The sequence below is a fragment of the Tupaia chinensis genome, unplaced genomic scaffold (assembly GCF_000334495.1).
Source record: "Tupaia chinensis unplaced genomic scaffold, TupChi_1.0 Scaffold000320_1, whole genome shotgun sequence".
Taxonomy (NCBI): Eukaryota; Metazoa; Chordata; class Mammalia; order Scandentia; family Tupaiidae; genus Tupaia; species Tupaia belangeri.
The window spans coordinates 2,216,975-2,233,656 of record NW_006159813.1 but is presented as its reverse complement, the minus strand read 5'-3'; the positions used below and the strand labels follow the sequence as shown (position 1 = coordinate 2,233,656).

The following is a 16,682-nucleotide window of genomic DNA, read 5'->3' as shown; positions in this document are numbered from 1 at the left end:
GCGGGTCCTCGTCGGTCTGGCAGCCCACGGATCTCACAGTGTGGGGTGCAGAGGTGGGAGGGGCAGAGCCCTGCACACCCTCCTCTGGGGGCGCCTCCCCTGCACTCCAGACTCCAGGAGAATCACGGGTGGGTGCAGAGGGTCCCAGGGGGCAGGGGGAGGGCAGGCTGGGCAGGGGAGAAGAGCTGCTGGAGGAGGCGTCTTTGTGATGCCGGAGCAAAGGGACAGGAGAAGCCAGAGCAGAGGTGGTTCTTCGCAGGGGGATGGGGGAGCCAGGAGGGAAGACGACCTGGGGAGGAGATGGGGAGAGATGAGGAAGACCAAGAATCAGCAGCTCAGGAGCAGCGAGGGCAGAGGGGGCAGAGGAGGAAGAGGTGTCATCCCCAGGCCCCCAGGGGCCTTCCCACTCTGGCACCAAGAGCGAGGCCAGCCCTACAAGGCCGTGGGCCGTGAGCACCACCCTGCCAGCCCACGTCTCCCTCCTGCTGGCACTGAGCCAGGGAAGAGTCCAGGCCCCGTGCCCTGCCCTCGCCACCTCCTTGCTACCTTCTCTACCAGCTGCCCCCCAGCCCGCCTCCCGCGTGGCTGCACGGTGATGACGACGCCCTCTGTCAGCCAGTCCTGGGCGGAGGCCTCTGCCGGCCCCGCGGCCTCCTCCGCCTCCGGCTGGATGCCCAGCCGACCCTGCAGCTCTGCGATGAGCCGCTCCTGGGATGGGGTCCTGCTCAGGGTGGCGGGGTCCAGCCGGCGGCGAGGGGAGGGCTCCCGGGACATGGGGTGCGCGTGGCCCGTCTCCCGGCTCCTCCTGATCACGGAGCGGATCTGGGGGGGAGGGGGAAGCCGTCAGAGTCCCACTCGGGGCTCGGGGTGAAGTGCTCAGTCCACACTTGGGTGCCGGGGGAGGTTAGGGCAGAAGGAAACCGCCAGAGAAGAGCAAGCCAAGTGGGGTGTGGGGGGAGCAGAGGGGCAGAGACCCTGCCCTGGGGCTCACCTCCGAGTGGGCCCTGACCTTAGGGGCCTCAGCTTCTCCATCCTTAAAACGGGGCAGCAGTATTTTCTCTACCACCTCATAGGGTTATTAGAAAAATTATCTGAAGGTAAGTGGGAGCTCTTCCCAGAGCACAAGGCTTTCTCTTTCTCTCTTTTCTTGATTTACAATAGAAATATGTGGTCGGGCCAGCACTGGCATAGTGGTTAAGGTGCTAGACTCTCACATGGTCGACTGGGGTTTGAGTCCCAAACCCAGCAGCTTGAAAGACACACCGGGCACGTGTGTGTGCGTGCCCAAGATCCCAGGAGGAGAGTGGAGGAGGGATTGTGCTGCGGCCATCCCCCTGCCGGGTGATTTCTCACTTTCCTTCTCACAGTCTCTGTCTCTCTCAGGGAAGCGCATATAGCCTATGACAAAAACCTCTAACAAAATAAATAATGAAAATGGGGCCAGCAGGTGGTGTGGTGGTTAAGGGCGCTGGACTCTTGCATGGTCGACCATGGTTCAAATCCCGGATCTGGTGGCTTACTTTCTCACTTTCTCTCTCTCTCTTACTCTGTCCCTCTCTGGTCAAATTAAAATAAATAAAGTTAAGTAAAATAATTCTTTTAAATAAATAAATTAATTTAAAAATATATATATGTGGTCTTTCCTTCCAGCAAATGTTTGACCAGTTGTTTTTATCTTACTTATAATACTACGTCACATTATATTCCATCATATTATATTGTTTGTAGTGGTTTTGGTTTTTTATTGTTTTCTTTGGGGAAAGGACATAAAGTTTTTAAAGAAGAAACAGGTGACAGTAATGTCAGCCATGGCTGCCAAGAGAACACACGCTGTGTTTGAAGCCCCTTCCGGGAATGAGCTTCTCTGAGCCCCTGGGCGCTTCTCTGAGCCCCTGGGCGACCTTGGCAGAAAATGATCTATTGCTGGGACCAGCAGGTGGCGTAATGGTTACGTCGCTGGACTCCCACAGAGTTGACCACAGTTTGAGTCCTGGATTTGGTGGCTTAAAACTCACACTGGGTACGTGTGCGTGCGTGTGCGTGTCCAAAATCCTGAGAGGAGAATGGAGGAGAAGGGATTGCGGTGTGGCCATCCCCCCTGGGGGGTGATTTCTCACTTTCTATCTCTCTCTGTCTCTCCAGTGAGCACATGTGCCTTATAGCAAAAATCTCTGTAAGAAAGAAAGAAAGGAAGGAAGGAAGGAAGGAAGGAAGGAAGGAAGGAAGGAAGGAAGGAAGGAAAGAAAGAAGAAAATGGCCTGTTATTACCCCTATTTTGAAGATGAGGAAACTGAGGCTGGTGGCAGGGGGGGCTGCCTGAGGTCACAGAGAGCAGGTGTAGAAAGTGTGGTCTGATTCCAGGATGACCTGGTCCCAAAGTCCACGCCTTTAACCATTCCATCCAAAGGGAAAAGCCTTTGAGGGACAGAGGTGGGTTGTTGCTACAGGAAATGCCAGGGTCTGGGAGCTCTGCTGACCCCACTGGGCCCACTGGTGAGAGCTGGCCGTTGGGGCTGCAGGCCACGGGATGCCGGTGCTCTCTGCCCAAGCAGGCATGCGCGGGGCGGGAGGCTGCATGCAGTCAGCGGGGAGCAGCCCACACTCAGCCCCGACAAGAGCCATGCCTAGCGGTCGTGCAAGCCGGAGCCTGCCTGGCCGGAGGTGGAAATCCTCTCTGTGGTGCTGGCCGTGCCCATGGCCGTGGCATATGGCAGCTCCGGTGGTTCCTTCCTGGCCTCGGTCGCAGCTGCAGTGGTGCCCTCTGGGCTCGGTGGGGTCTCAGGTCCCTGGACTGGCCCCCGTGGGCTCCCCTTCCTGGGCACCTCTGCACCCAGCTGCTCCTTGTCAGCTGGGGCCAGGCCTTCCAGCCCCCCTGGCTCTGGTCTTGTCCTCTCTTCCTGCTGGCCATGTCCCTCTGTGAGGCTCCAGGTATCTGGGAAGATGGCCTGGCGGTCCACAGCCACGACAGCCGGCTCAGTGACTTCCTGAAAGCCGCGAGCAGCTCCCTGAGAAGCCTCAGGCCTGAGGGCCTCCAGGGCCCACGGCTGCTCCCACATGGCAGCCATGGCCTCCTCTGGGAGCAAAGGGCTGGCTGCTGGCCCCAGAGGGTCTCCAGAATCCTGGGAACCTGCATTGCCAGCACCGGATAGAGGGTGGCAGGGGGAGGCCCTGGAGGGTTCACTTGTGGGGCTCAGTGGGTCCCTCCAATCTCGAGCCCGGCTCCCTGTACCAAATGACCCTGGGGAACCCTCCATAGAGGGAGCTCCTGAGTCACAAGGGCCAGGTGTCACCTTAAGGCCAGATAAATCAAGCCAGGTGGGGGCCACAGGGGGCAGAAGACCCTGTCCGTTTTCCTCAGTGCAGAGGGCCTCGCCTAGAGGGGAGAACTCAGTGGTGGCTGGCAGGGATACAGACAGAATGGGAGGGGGAGGAGGGGGGGAAGGGGGAGGTGGTGGGCACGGGGCTGGGCTGGGCAGCAGCCCCAGGGGGCCAGGGGCCACAGCAGAGGAGCTGGTCTGGAGGAGGAGAGAGACAAAGGCGGGAAGAGGAGAGAGAGAGATGGGGAGAGGTGAGGAAGGAAGCTCACTGCCAGGGGGTGCTCCACCTCTGAGTCGGGCTCTCAGAGCCAGAGCCACGGGCTACACTCTCCCGGGACTGCACAGCTGAGATACAGGGCTAAACTTGGAGGAAGATCCAGATCACCCTCCCCCGCACCACCAAAGAAAAGGCTTTTCTGGTCTCCATGTCCTGGACCTTCCTGAAACCCAGGCCAAGGAAAACAGCCACTGAGCCACACTCGCAGGGGCTCCCAGAGCAGATACGAGGGAGAAAGGACCCGGCAGAGGTGGGCAACAGGGAGATGGTGACCAGGGAGAGAGTGCCACCTCAGGTGCCAGCCCAGCACACGCTGTGTCCCTCCAGGACAGTCTGAGCCCTCCTGCATCGCGAGTCCTTGCTCCACGCCTACAGCCAGGGCAGCTCCTCTTCTCGGGCCATCAGGATGGTCAGAAAGCGACAGCCTGCCAGGAGCCAGGGACGGGCTCCGGAACCCAGCTGGCCCGCTTCTGACTGGGGCTGCTCAGAACTGGAACCACAGCCTGATCCAACCCGACCCAACCCAAGCTGCAAAGGGTCACAAGCCCAGGCTACACTCCCACCCCCAGCCCCAGCCAGGCTCCTCCTGGAAGCCTCCCTTAGCTGAAGGGAGGCAGGAGACACCATCAGGGCCACGAACACGGGCCACTTGTTCCCTCGTCCCCCTTCTCGAATTCCCTAAGCCGTGCCCGAAGGTCATGGCCGACCCATGTGTATGGGCAAAGTGCCTGCCGGAGCGTTCGTCAACACCAATCCCTGTCCGCGCACTGGATCCCCCAAATAGACATGCAGCCCAGTGGCCGTCGGAGCCCCGGCAGGGGAGAAGGGGCACCTCAGGCAGCACCAGACCAAGAGCCTGGCGGGTGAGGGTTCCCACAGACAGACTTGTGGGAACTCAGAGGCCCAACTGCCACCCCCAGCCAGGGCAAGGGAAGGAGAGGAGGCTAGCAAGGCCTGTGGCTTCAGGAGCCAAAGGCAGAAAGAAAAGACGCGTTGAGGACAGCTAGCGTGGGAGACGGGGTCCAGGGAAAACGGCCTCCCAGGCGTAGATCCCAAGTCCCACAGCACAGACCGCCCTCCCCCACTAAGAGCAGCCATCGACACAGGGCTCTTTGTCCCGGCCTCCTGATCCCCTTGACCTGGGTGGCTGGGAGCGCCTGAGAGGGAGGAAGGTCCCAGCTGAGGGCTCCTCTGGCTTCTCCGTCCTCACTGGCTGTCAGGGCAGCTCACGTCCTACACAGCCTGGCCTGGCTCTCCTATCCCATGTCCTGGCAAGGCTGGTGCCTTACAGGGTGCCTGGCTCAGAGGTGAGGTCCCCAAGCATGGAGGGGCCGAGGTCCAGCTACTCACACTGAGGAAGGGGAGCGGGATGAGGGCAAGGGGGCAGGGGCTGCAGGGCACCTTGAAATCCGACAGCGAGGCCATCAGCTCGTCCAGCTCCCTGGTGGCAGAGGAGGCCGAGATGCGCGTCTGCTGCTGGCTGGAGGTGACTCGCTGAGGGCTGCTCACCTCAGCCTGGTTCACAGTGATGGCGGGGCTGCAGGGCAGGCAATCGGGTCAAGGTCTCAGCTCCGACCCCGAGGTGGTCCCACTGTCCCTCGCCCTGCTGTCAGCTAGGGACGACTTGGGAGAAGGGAAGGCAGCTTCAGCGGCACCTCTCCCAGGAAGACTCCCTAGCGCTCCCGGCCTGGGTGGAAGCTCGCCTGTGAAGCCAATCCAGGCCGCGTGTCTCCTCCATAGCACGGGACACGTCCGAGCCAACCATGATCACGTGACCATGCTAAGGGCTTGTATCGTGAAACCCTTGCGTGTGCATCACGTGCTGAGCCAGAAACGTTCCGAGCACTTCAGGGGGTTCATCTCGCCCCCGCTGAGGTCGGTGGTCTTAGCCCATTTTCCCGTCTCCCCATCCCATTTTACAGATGGGAAGACAGACGGGCTTGAGCTGACACTTAGGAACCAGCAGAGGGATCTGAACCCTCCGGGGGGCTGCGAAGCCTATGCTTACAGCCTCTAGGCTAAGGAGCCCTCGGTGTGTGCAATGTCCATCTTTTCTTTTCTTCTTTTTATTAATAAACTTAAAAAAGAAAACTTTTTACTTACTATTATTATTCTTCAATTTGACCAGAGAAAGAGAGAGAGAGAGAGAGCGAAAAGTTGCCAGGTCCGGGACTCGAACCACAGTCAGCCATGTGGGAGTCAGTGCCCCAAACACCATGCCACCTTTCATCCCTGGTCTGTCTTTTCTGATGGACAGGGGCTGGTTGAAGGCAGGGGTGGTGTCCACGTGACTCATCACTAGAGCCCCATGCCCAAACACTGGAGCCAGGACTGGCTGGGGTGCACCTTCCCGGGCCGGGGCAGCTGGGTACTCACACGGGGCTAGGCACGGAGCTCTCCAGTTCATCCAGGAGGCTCTCCACGCTGGGCCGCACATCCTCCAAGCCTCGGCCCCCGTTCCGCTTGGGCTTCTCTTTCATCAGGGGCCCGGCTTTGCCCCCCAGGGAGCTATGATTTTCCGGGACGCTGTAGTGGGGGCTCAGGGCCCCAGGCAGAGGGGGGCTCACATTGGCTTCATCTTGCGGACAGGGAGAGAAAGAAGTCGCTCAGACCTTGAGCCCTCCAAGGACCAGCAGGTGGGTCTGGGGGTGCGGACAGGCTCCCGCCCCAGGGACCAAGGTCCTACCTGCAGGGAAGCCTGGGGGGTTATGCTGCACAGCGTTGAGTTCCAGCAGGAGCCGGTCAAGCTCGGAAAGGTTGCTGCCCAGGGAGGAGCTCATGACAGTGGGGGAGGGCTCGGCCGACTTCTGTTTGTTGGGGAAGCTTGGGGAAGCAGAAAAAGGTGACAGTGAGGGGTGCTCCCCTGACTCAGACTGGCTCAACAGCCCCCAAACTCTCAAGAATAGGCAGGTGGGATACAGCGAGAGGACACAGTCGAGCAGGGATGTGGTCAGAAGAGGGGAGGAAGGAAGTCTTGCTTCAGTTCCTCCACCCCACGAGATGCTCTGACAGCCCGGCCACTGCAAGCAGTTGGCAGCGATAAGGCAGCGGCAGGTCGGGAGGCCCAAGAGTTGGCCAGAGCCTCAGTGCGGCCACCATCATGCATGGGACAGGTGGGGCTGTCATAGCACATGTGAGCCTTCTGCATTCGAAGCCAAAGACCCTGGAGGCCAAGCCCCCTGAGGGCTGGCTGCCCTGCCTGTCCTGGGCCTCATCTGCCTCCAGCTACGGGAGGTCCCGGGACTTGCGTGTGGGCAGGGAGGTGCCCCAGGAGGGTAGAGCTGGCACTGGTACCTGTAGACGTGCTCCTCCTCGCCTGCTCGGGAACTGGACGAGCCGACACTGTCCTGGGGGTTGGAGGCACTGGAGGCTTTGGCACTGGAGCCATACGCAGGGGACGGGGACGAGGATGGGGACGGAGGCTGCAGGAAGGAGAGTGCTCAGAGGCCACCCTCGAGGGCCCGAGTCACCCTCCAGGAGACTCCTGCTCACACCCGTCATCCCCAGGGAATTTCCAGAGTCTAGCAGAAGGCCGTGATTAACACTTGGTCACTGTCTCATGTGGTAGGAGGGGACAGCACTGTCTGCTTCTGGGAGAGCCGATTCCCCTAGCTTACCCCACACGGGACCCCAAGTCCCTGCTAGATAAGCTCCTCTGGCCCCTAGACCTTGGGGCTTCCGTCCTGTCCCCGCCTTACCTGCTGGTGAATGAATCGGGAGCCACTGGGCTGCCACTGGTCTAGGGGGTCAAGGATGGTGCCATTGAGGGCTTCGCTGGACGGGGGCGGAGGGACAGGGGGCGGCACGGCGATCTCTTGGTACGTGTGGTTTCCAGTTGGGTATGAGTAGGGGGTCTCCTCAGACAGGAACACGGGCCGTTTGGAGATGTGGGAGGTGGTGGACTCCAAATCTGCCAGGAGAGCGTCTGCAATGAGAAGGTGGAAGACGGTGAGGCTCTGGCACCCGGGGGCCCTCCGCGGCAGTGCTTCCCTGCTGCACCTCAAGAGTTAATGCCTCTCAGCACCTGCCCCACCCATAGGAGAAATCACCAGCCTCGGGACAGGACGGGAAGCTCCTGGCCCAGAGCAGCCTGGCCATGACCCAGCTCCCTACACTCACCCCGTCCCCACGGCCCGTGACGAAGGTGCCCGGAGGCTCGCTCTTGGGGTTGCCCCCTGGGCCCCGCCGACCTCCGGAGCCGGACACCTGGCTCTGCAGTCCCTCCTCACACGCCCGTGTGGCTGGCCGGCTGGGAGTGAGAAACGCCTGCCTGGAGCTCAGCCCTCTGACTCTGACTTGCAGGGAGGGGCCCCACGTCGCAGGGAGGGGCCCCACGTCACAGGGAGGGGCCCAGACGGTGCCAGGCCCTCACTTAACTTCCAAGAGCTCAGGTTTTCTCAGTCCCCAGACTGGAGGGGGCACCCGAGGTGGTACCGGCTCTGCTGACCACGAAGCAGAGCCCCGAGCTCCGAGCACCTCTTGGGACTCCATGCTCTGGGGAGAGGCACGAGGGGAGGTAAGGGCTGGAATGAGGCTGGGGCACGGGTTCCCCCCTCCCCGGCCATGTGGGGGCAGAATTGCTCTGTTGGCTGTTTCTGTGGAGGCCTGGCAAGCAGCCCGGCCCCAGCAGCTCTGGGGCCCCACCACTCTGCTCTCAACAGCAGCCAGGGAGCCAAATCGGCCCTTAAGTGCGAGCTTCCATTACCCTGGCACCCTGCCGCCATGGGGCTGGGGTAGGACTGACCACGCCCCCCCCATACCTCACCATCCTGGGACCCTCCACTGCCCAGCAGCCCAGACAGCCTGGCCCCAGGTGCCACACCTCAGTCCTGCGGTGCTCTCTGGCAGCGCCCTGGGGACCTGCCGGGGGTCAGGCGGTGCTGGATTCCAGCCCTCGGGATAACCACCCACAGGGCAAAGGGGGGCGCTGGGTATTTAGCACATGGGTCTCCGTTTGGAATTCTGGTCCTCCCTTTCAGGATGAGGAAGGTGGGCTTGGAGAGGTGGAGGGACTTGCCCTGTCTCTCACAGTCAGTGAACAACACGACTGACTCCTCAGAAGCCACAAAACCCAAACCCGGCCTGCGGGAGGCTGCAGTGACTGCAAGAGGCCGCGTTAAAAGGGTTCAACTTCCTGAATGTGGGGGACCCGAGCCGTGTAGGCGGGCAGCCTGGCCCTTCCTTCTTGCTGTCCCCAGCGTTGGAACAGGGCTAGGCCCCTGTCCGGGTATGGGTCACACCCTCTCCCAGCTGCCCCGAGGCCAGCCACACCTACCCCAGGGCCCTGCCGGATGGTCAGAAGGGAAGCCCCCAGGTCCTGGTCTCCTGATTTCAGAGGACGGTCAGTGTCTACCCCCTGGGCCCTGTGGAGCAAGCCCGGCTTCCGTTCTAGCCACCCGGAACTAGGAGCTGGTATGTGTCTAGGTAACCACAGAAAAGGAACCAGTGTCCAGAGCCAATCCCAATGGTCCCTCCAGGGCCACACCTGCTGCCTCGGCTTCACACAGCCTCCCTGCTTCCTCTGGGCCCAGTCCCTCCTTGTCCATCATGGGCACAGCCAGCTGACAAAGCCCAGAGGTCCCCCCAACAAGAAGGGCAACCTGGTAGAGACAGCAGGAGCAGCTGCCGTCCCTGAGTGTCTGCTAGGGGCCAGGGCTTCCCTGGTGTCCTCGGCCTTCCTCTTCACAGTGACAGAGGGTGAAGTGGAGGTCCAGACACGGTCACAACCCCGTGCTGTCAGAGCTGGCTGAAGTGACAACGCTGGGCTCTGAACTCAGGTCTCTCAGCTCTGAATACTCAATGGCAGACAAAACATGAAAAGGGCAACCTTGAAGACAAAAGAAAGGGCCGGCCCTGTAGCACAGTGTTTAAGGGCTGTAGAGAAGAAGCTGGATGCCACGTGGCCTGACCAGGGTTTGAGACCCAGCCTACTAGGCTTGAAAAGTGCACCCAGTGTACATGCGCCCAGGATCCTGACAGAATAGAAAGTTGGAAGAAAGTGAATTTTGGCACAACCAGGCCTCCTCAAAGGGTGCTTCTCTCTCCCTTCCCCTCTGCTCCCTTTTCCTCATAAGAGAGAGTAAAGTAATAACATAACATTCAAAGTATAGCACGTGAAGGGACCTGCAGATGGCGTAATGGCTATGTTGCTGGACTCTCCCATGTAGTCGACGGCAGTTCGAGTCCCGGACCTGGTGGCTTAAACTCACGCTGGGAGCATGTGTATGTGTGTGTGTGTACGCGTGCGTGCCCGAGATCCCAAAAGCAGGATGGAGGAGAAGGGATTGCGGTGTGCCCATCCCCCTGGGGGGTGATTTCTCGCTTTATGTCTCTCTGTCTCTCTCTGTCTTTCTGGCGAGTGCACGTGCCCTATAGCAAAAACCTCTCCAAAAAAAAAAAAAAAGAAAGAAAGAAAAGAAAAAAGAAAGAAAGAATAGCACATGAAGGTGTCAGAAAGCACGTTTTCCAGTTTTCTCCGAACTTCTGTCTATCTGAGTGAGAGAGAGGAAGCCCAGCAAGTTCATTCGCAAGCTATGGGGTCTCTGGTGAGGGTGGCTTCTTCCTCTTAGCCCTGCCTAATGGATTTGGACAGGCTTTCATGTCTCTGTTGCCCAAGACACCCCCCCCCCGCAAACTCGCAGAGAAGAGTCAGGAATAGAGGCGGCAGCCAAGGAGGAGACTGGGATTCCTGAGAGTGCAAGCATGTCTCCGAGGTTGCAAAATGGTTAAGGGCCAAAGTCTGCTCGTAAGCTCAGCAAACTCCTCCCCTGGTTTGAATAAACAGAGCTGATGCTGCAGAAGAGTCCCCAACAGGCAGACCTCCATGCTGGTGGGTTCCCCAGTTCTCTGGGGGGAAGGCTAGGAGCCTCATTTCTACCTACATACTCCGAGAAAGGTGCCACCTTCCGCCTTCAGAGAAAAAGGCACAGCCTGGAAGCTCAGGTGCTGGGAAGACTGGGACCAGATTCCTTCTGCCCCGGAAGTGGCCAGGGGCCCTCATTCAAGTAAAGAAAAGCTTCGAACCCTGAGCATTGATCCTCCAAGTCTCTGAGTCCAGACCTGAGATCCTCCTGACCCAAGTCACCCTGCAGGAGGAAGCTCTCCCATGGGGCTTCCCAACCTGTTTTTAGAGGAAACCACTCTGGGCTCTGCAGACTTTCTGCCTGTCCAGGCTGACCCAAGCCACAGAAGAGGGAAAGCTGGCTTCACTGAGATCATGCAAGGGGTATGTGTGAGGGTGGGGAAGGCTGTCTACAGACTGCCTGCATGCTGGGAGCAAAGTCCCCCACCTGCCAGGGGCAAAGGCCACGGTGTGGAGCTACGCCCTGGAGAGGAAGGGGTGCAGATGACGCGCCGAACCCACCAGAGGGCGCCATTGGCCTGTCATTTCCTGCCACTGGGAGTACCCAAAGGTAACCTTGTACCACCAGTTTTCTCGCCGGGAAGACCGGGAGCCTCTGACCATGGGCGCGGTGGAGTTTCAATCCCGAGAAAACTCAGTCGGTCTAAATGAGCAGGCAATGAGGAGGAGGGCGGGATGGTCCGGCCGCCCAGCCCTTGTCTAGAACACACTATCTTCTGAAGGTGCCAACCAGCGATGACACACAGTCTGCAGGACCCCAGCGTCCCTGAGGGACACACACCTTCACTTCCAGTCCCCTCTCTGCAAATGCAATGCCATGACACCTGTCTCCAGCCCCCGGGCTGTGCCTGGACTAAGCAAAATCTCAGGGCAGCAGCGGCTTGAGGTCAGGAGCCCGTCCAGGACAAGGTAGGTGGCTATGGGCACCACGCATGGGCTCTCCAGGTTCCAGTGACTGACAGCATGGGGGGTGAGAGTCTCTGAACCTCTGAACTGCAGATCCGAAGGGGTTAAGATGCAGACCCGGCAGTGCCCCAGAGGGAGGGGACAGAGGGGCCGGTCTGCCTGCATTCCAGGGCAAAGGCTGATTGTGCCCCTCACATTCTCAGAAAAGCCCAGGGGCACAGAGCTGAGGCTGGGGTCCTAGCAGTCCCCAGCTGAGGGGGATAGCCACCTGGAACTCTGGGGGCCTAAGCTGACCAGTGACACGTGGCACAACAGTTCAGTTACGCAGAATTCAGGGAACCCAGCCCCACCCCATGGAGCATGGAGACAGGTCAGTGCTCTTTCACAAGCCTGGCTCCTTCCTCCCCTCCAACACCTCCCTCCCCCAGCTTAGAGATAAAGACTGTCAAGACAGGCCTGGAGCTGGACCGGCGCCAAGGGAGATGAGATAAAGGCCCATCCAGGATGACTCCAGAACGTGGGGGGTGGATGACCCGGCATCTTTGCATTCTCTCCTCTTAGGATGCTGGACATTACGACTTGCACAGATGGTTCTGGGTTTCGCACACCCTGCTCAGTGGCCAATCCCTTGACAGGCTGCTCTTATGCCTCAGCTTCCTTGCCCACCCACCACCCAATGGGAATTCCACCATGTTACTCACGAGACTGATGGAGGAAGCAGACACCAAGCGCTCACCTAGCTTCTAAGACAGTGCACAGTGTGTGTGTTGGGGGGGAGTCGCTAAGAGACAGGAGCTCCCTCTAGAGAGGGGTGGAGCCCAGGGGGAGGAGGGGAGAGGAGTCCAGAAAGCAGCCCCACTCATCCCCACCCTGAGGGCAAAGGATGCTACAACCAAGTCCTGGGCCAAGGAATGGGCGCCATTCTGGCAGAAAACGAAGCCCTGAGAAGCTTCTGCCCCCTAGGCCTCCAGCTCCAAACCCACAGGCTGGGCCAGGTAAATGTGGGCACCGACCCTGCCTTCTCAGCCCCTCCTGGAGTTTCCAGGCTGCCCCAATGCCTGGGCCTCCCGCCACCATGCCCGCCCTTCCACTTTAGGTTATTTTATTCAGCAGCCACAGGCGGAACTGGAAGAGGTCTGGTCCATCAGGCCCCAACTCCACAGGCTTGGGTTTGTTTTGTTTTGTTAAGGTTTTTGCCATAAGGTGCCTGCCCTTGCTGGAGGCAGACAGAGACAGAGGGAAAGTGAGAACCCCACCCCCACCCCCCCAGGGATGGCCATGCCACAATGCCTTCTCTTCTATTCTCCTCTTGGGATTCTGGACACACATGCACATGTGCCTGGTGCGATTCTCAAGCCACTGGGTCCAGGACTCGAGCCACGGTTGGCCATGTGGGAGTCCAGAGCCTTAACCATCATGCCACCTGCTGGCCCCTGCATGCTTTGTATTTTTTTTTTTTTTTGGTAGAGGTTTTTGCTATAGGGCACGTGCGCTTGCCAGACAGACAGAGACAGAAAGACAGAAAGCGAGAAATCACCCCTGGGGGGGATGGCCACACTGCAAACCCGTCTCCTCCGTTCTCCCTCGGGATCTTGGGCACGCACGCACATGTGCCTGGCATGAGTTTTAAGCCATTGGGTCCGGGGACGCGAACCGCGGTCGACTACATGGGAGTCTAGCGACATAGCCATTACGCTAACTGCTGGTCCTCATGCTTTGTATTTTTGAGGCCTGGCCTGGGAGAAGCCCATGGGAAGCAAGGTATTTCTTTTTCTTTTTTTTTTTTAAAGAAATATTTTTTATTTTAACTTTATTTATTATTGTTATTATTTTCCAGTTTGATCAGAGACAGACAGAGAGAGAGAGAGAGAGGGAAAGTGAGAAAGGAAGCTACCAGGTCCAGGACTTGAACAACAGTTGGCCATGTGGGAGTACAGCACCTTTAACCACCATGCCACTTGCCGGCCCCGATATTTCCTTTTTGTAAAAAGTTTGCCACAGGGCACATACGCTCCAGAGAGCAAGAGAGTGAGAAAGTACCTCCCATGGGGAACAGTCACAATGTACCCCCTACTCTCCCTCCTTTGGGGATCTTCAGCACATACGCACAAGCACCCAGTGTGTTTCTCAAGCCACTGGGTCCAGAACTCAAATTGCGGGGTAGGCCATGTGGGATTCAAATCATGTAATCAAGCCATGGGTTGGTCCCCTTTTTTTTTTAATATTTATTTTTTATTATTATTATTTTTAAATCTTGACCAGACAGAGAAAGGGAAAATGAAAAAGCAGGCCACCAGGTCTGGACTCGAACCACGGTCAGCCAAGTGGGAATTCAGCGCCTTAACCACCATGCCACCTGCCAGCCCCTTTCAAATTTTTTATATTTCTTCTATGAATGAATGAGAGAAACAGCACCCAGCACCCCTGACAGAGGGTCTTGATGCCACGACCCAACCCTGACTTCCACTAGCTAGGGATCATGGGCACACGTGGGCCCTGTGTTCTCGGAGATCTCTAAAGGTGGACCCAGAAGCTTCCCGTGTGGGTGGGCAGCGCATTTTAGCCTGCACCACCGCACCAGCCTGGCTCCGGGCACACCGCCTTTCCTAAGGGCTCCCTCACCCACCGTCTCTCCGCAGACCAGTGTCACTCAGCCTCCATCGCCCCAGGGCGGGGCTGGCACAGCTTCCTCCAGAGCTGACAGGCAGGAGGGAGGTGCGACAATTCCAGCCCTGGAAGCACCGACACAGCAGGAGGGCCTTCCCAGGAGCCTCCCAGCTGCTCGTCCCTGCCACTAAGTCTGAAACCCAGGCTCCCACATTCCAGGCCTGTCTCTCCTGCCGGGCCCAGAACTCGGGGCATGGGAGGTTTCAGCCCCCTATTGAGCATCTGGGCAGCTTTGGTGGCTTCAGTGTCCCAGACGCTGCCCGGCCTCCTTCCAGCTGCCTGAGCTCAGTGATAAACGCAGTGAGCCAGGCTCAGCGCGTCCCAAGGAGGGCACTATGTAAACAGCGGGACCGGCTTGGGGATGGTCTCATCTCGTCCTCTCTGGTGAGATTTCCAGATTAGGAAGGAGAGCAGAGCGGGAGGGCGGGTCTCTCCCCTCCCCTGGCCCCAAGCCCCTACCCCTCCCGCCAGAGCACATGAGCAGTGAGAGCGAGGTAATCTAATCCGCAGCGGGGTGCTTGGGCTCGGTGAGTAACTCCCCAGGAATGGGGAGTGGGTATATTTATCCTGATAACCTCCTCCCGGAGGAAAGACAGGTCCAGTCCTGGGTTAGTCCAGATCCGCTCTGCCCCGACCCAGCAGGGAGCGCCACCGACTAGGAGCTCCATCTCCGGAAGGGACCTTCCCTGCCATGTGGGTTCCTGTCAGCTGTCTCCTCTCCAGGCAGCAGGGGGCAGGGGCCCTCTCTGTCTTGCTCAGTGCCAGATCCCCAGCAGGTGGGACAGGAGGACTGAGAGGGAGGGAGGACGGAGGGCGGGAAGGAGTTGGAGCCGAGAAAACAGCCAGCCATCCTGCTGGATCACATCAGCACAGAACCTCTCTCCTCTACCAGCGGGATGGACAGGAGCAGGTCCGTCCCTGTGCTTGGTAGTGAGCTCTGAGGAGGCCTGAGTCCGATCACGGGCAGACTCGCAGAGCACCTCGGAGCTCTCCTGAGTTTGTCTAGTCCAGCCAACTGCTATTATCTGACTCCCAGACAGGAACTGCTCCCCTCAAGGGGCTGGGTGAGGGAGGATCGATATCGGAGTGTCATTTCAATATTTAATAACCATGCCTGGAGGTTACGAAGACTCAGCCACCCATTCTCCTTCGCTGACTCATCCCTCACTCACCAGGAACTGCCATTTCCGAGTCCTGAAGGAAGTGTGAGCCAGGGGTGACACACGGGAAACCGGGGGAAGGCCTGAGTGTTCCAGCCTGCCACTGGGGGGGGAGGGGGGTGGTCACTGGGGGAAGGCGGCTCTTCCCGGGCTTCCTGTGCAGAAGGGTGGGTAGCTTCCTGTGTGCCGAGGAGCCCCGCCTCGAAGGGGTTGACACCACTTGTGTGCAGACAGGTCGGCTTTCGTTATTGGGTGTCAGACCTGTGCCCAAGGTCACAGGACACAGGTAACCGGAGACTCGGAGACTTGAGAGAATAAAGGCTGAAAGGCAACTCCAGAGGTCACCCTGAGCCCCGGGCAGAGGCCCCACAGTGCCAGGCCCCACCTGCACGGGGACTCACACAGGGCCCACCAATCGTCTGATCCCTCCGGCGGGGTAAGCAACAGCAGCTGAGAGGAGGCAGAGGCCGCCCCGTTCCTCCTGAACACCTCCGTGGGTGAGCCTGGGCTGCCGGAGTGGCAGTCTCTCTCTCTCTCTTTCTTTTTTTTTAAATTATTTTATTTAACGGAATTTATTTATTTATTCATTTATTTTAATTTGACCAGAGAGGGACAGAGTGAGAGAAAGAGAGGAAGTGAGAAGGCAAGCCACCGGGTCCATGACTTGAATGAACCACGGTTGGCCATATGAGAGCTCAGCGTCCCCAACTACCACACCACCTGCTGGCCCGGTGGTCTCTTTCATACCGCGAAGAACTCATCTCTCTAGTCCAGAATCAGCAGGCCCTCCCTCCTCAGAAATCCTGGCCACCACAGATGCACTTCGTGGGTCAGATTTCATCCCTGTCTTTGGGTCACTGACTTTGAACTCTGAACCCTTTTTTTTTTTGGTCAGAGGGTAGGTGCACTTGCAGAGAGACAGCTAGAGGGAGAGGAGAAAGCGCCCCCTATGGGGCATGGTCACACGGCCAGCCCTTCTCCACCTCTCCCTCACATATGCACACATACCTCGAGCTGCCGGGCCTGGGACTTGAACTACGCTGTCACCCAAGTGGAATCCGGCTGCCCTAACTACCACAGAGCCGGCCACACTCTGAACCTTTTAAGGTCAAGTTTAGGGCCCCACCCACCGCAGGCACCATCCCACAGTTCCTCCGACGACGGGGAAGACACAGCTTCACACACAAAAAGACTGACAGCCTCAAAACTGGGACATGTGTTTCCTGGACGTGCTCTCAGCTGTTGCAAATCTGCTCCCATCCATTTAATGTGCAATCCCGGCTCTTCCAGGCAAGTCGGTTTGTTGCAGAGCAGGGCTGCTCCCTGGGCCTCTCATCCCTGCTAATAGCCAACAGAGGTTAGGAGGGGCTCAGCAGTGAGTCATCTGCCCCGCAGAGACCCGAACGAGAAGTTCAAAAGTTTGCCTGTTCCTGGGATGAGCTGTAGTCTTCTCGTGATGTTTGTGAAGGTCATAGCACTAGTTGGCCACTCTG

General features: G+C 58.6%; 1 protein-coding gene across 2 annotated transcripts in view; it reads right to left on the bottom strand.

Annotated features, from left to right (window-relative positions):
- The window catches only part of PXN (paxillin), a 21,329-nt gene extending 6,048 nt beyond the window's left edge, over positions 1–15,281 (bottom strand). For both annotated transcript variants that reach the window (XM_006151532.3, XM_006151533.3), the window contains exons 1-6: positions 15,202–15,281; positions 7,293–7,519; positions 6,889–7,016; positions 6,281–6,417; positions 5,971–6,172; positions 4,996–5,131 (exon numbers count right to left, since the gene is read on the bottom strand). In XM_006151532.3, coding sequence (XP_006151594.1) covers positions 4,996–5,131; positions 5,971–6,172; positions 6,281–6,417; positions 6,889–7,016; positions 7,293–7,519; positions 15,202–15,214 — 843 coding nt within the window. In that variant the 5' untranslated portion in view covers positions 15,215–15,281. The remainder of the gene's footprint in view (positions 1–4,995; positions 5,132–5,970; positions 6,173–6,280; positions 6,418–6,888; positions 7,017–7,292; positions 7,520–15,201) is intronic.
- Positions 15,282–16,682: the final 1,401 nt, after the last annotated feature.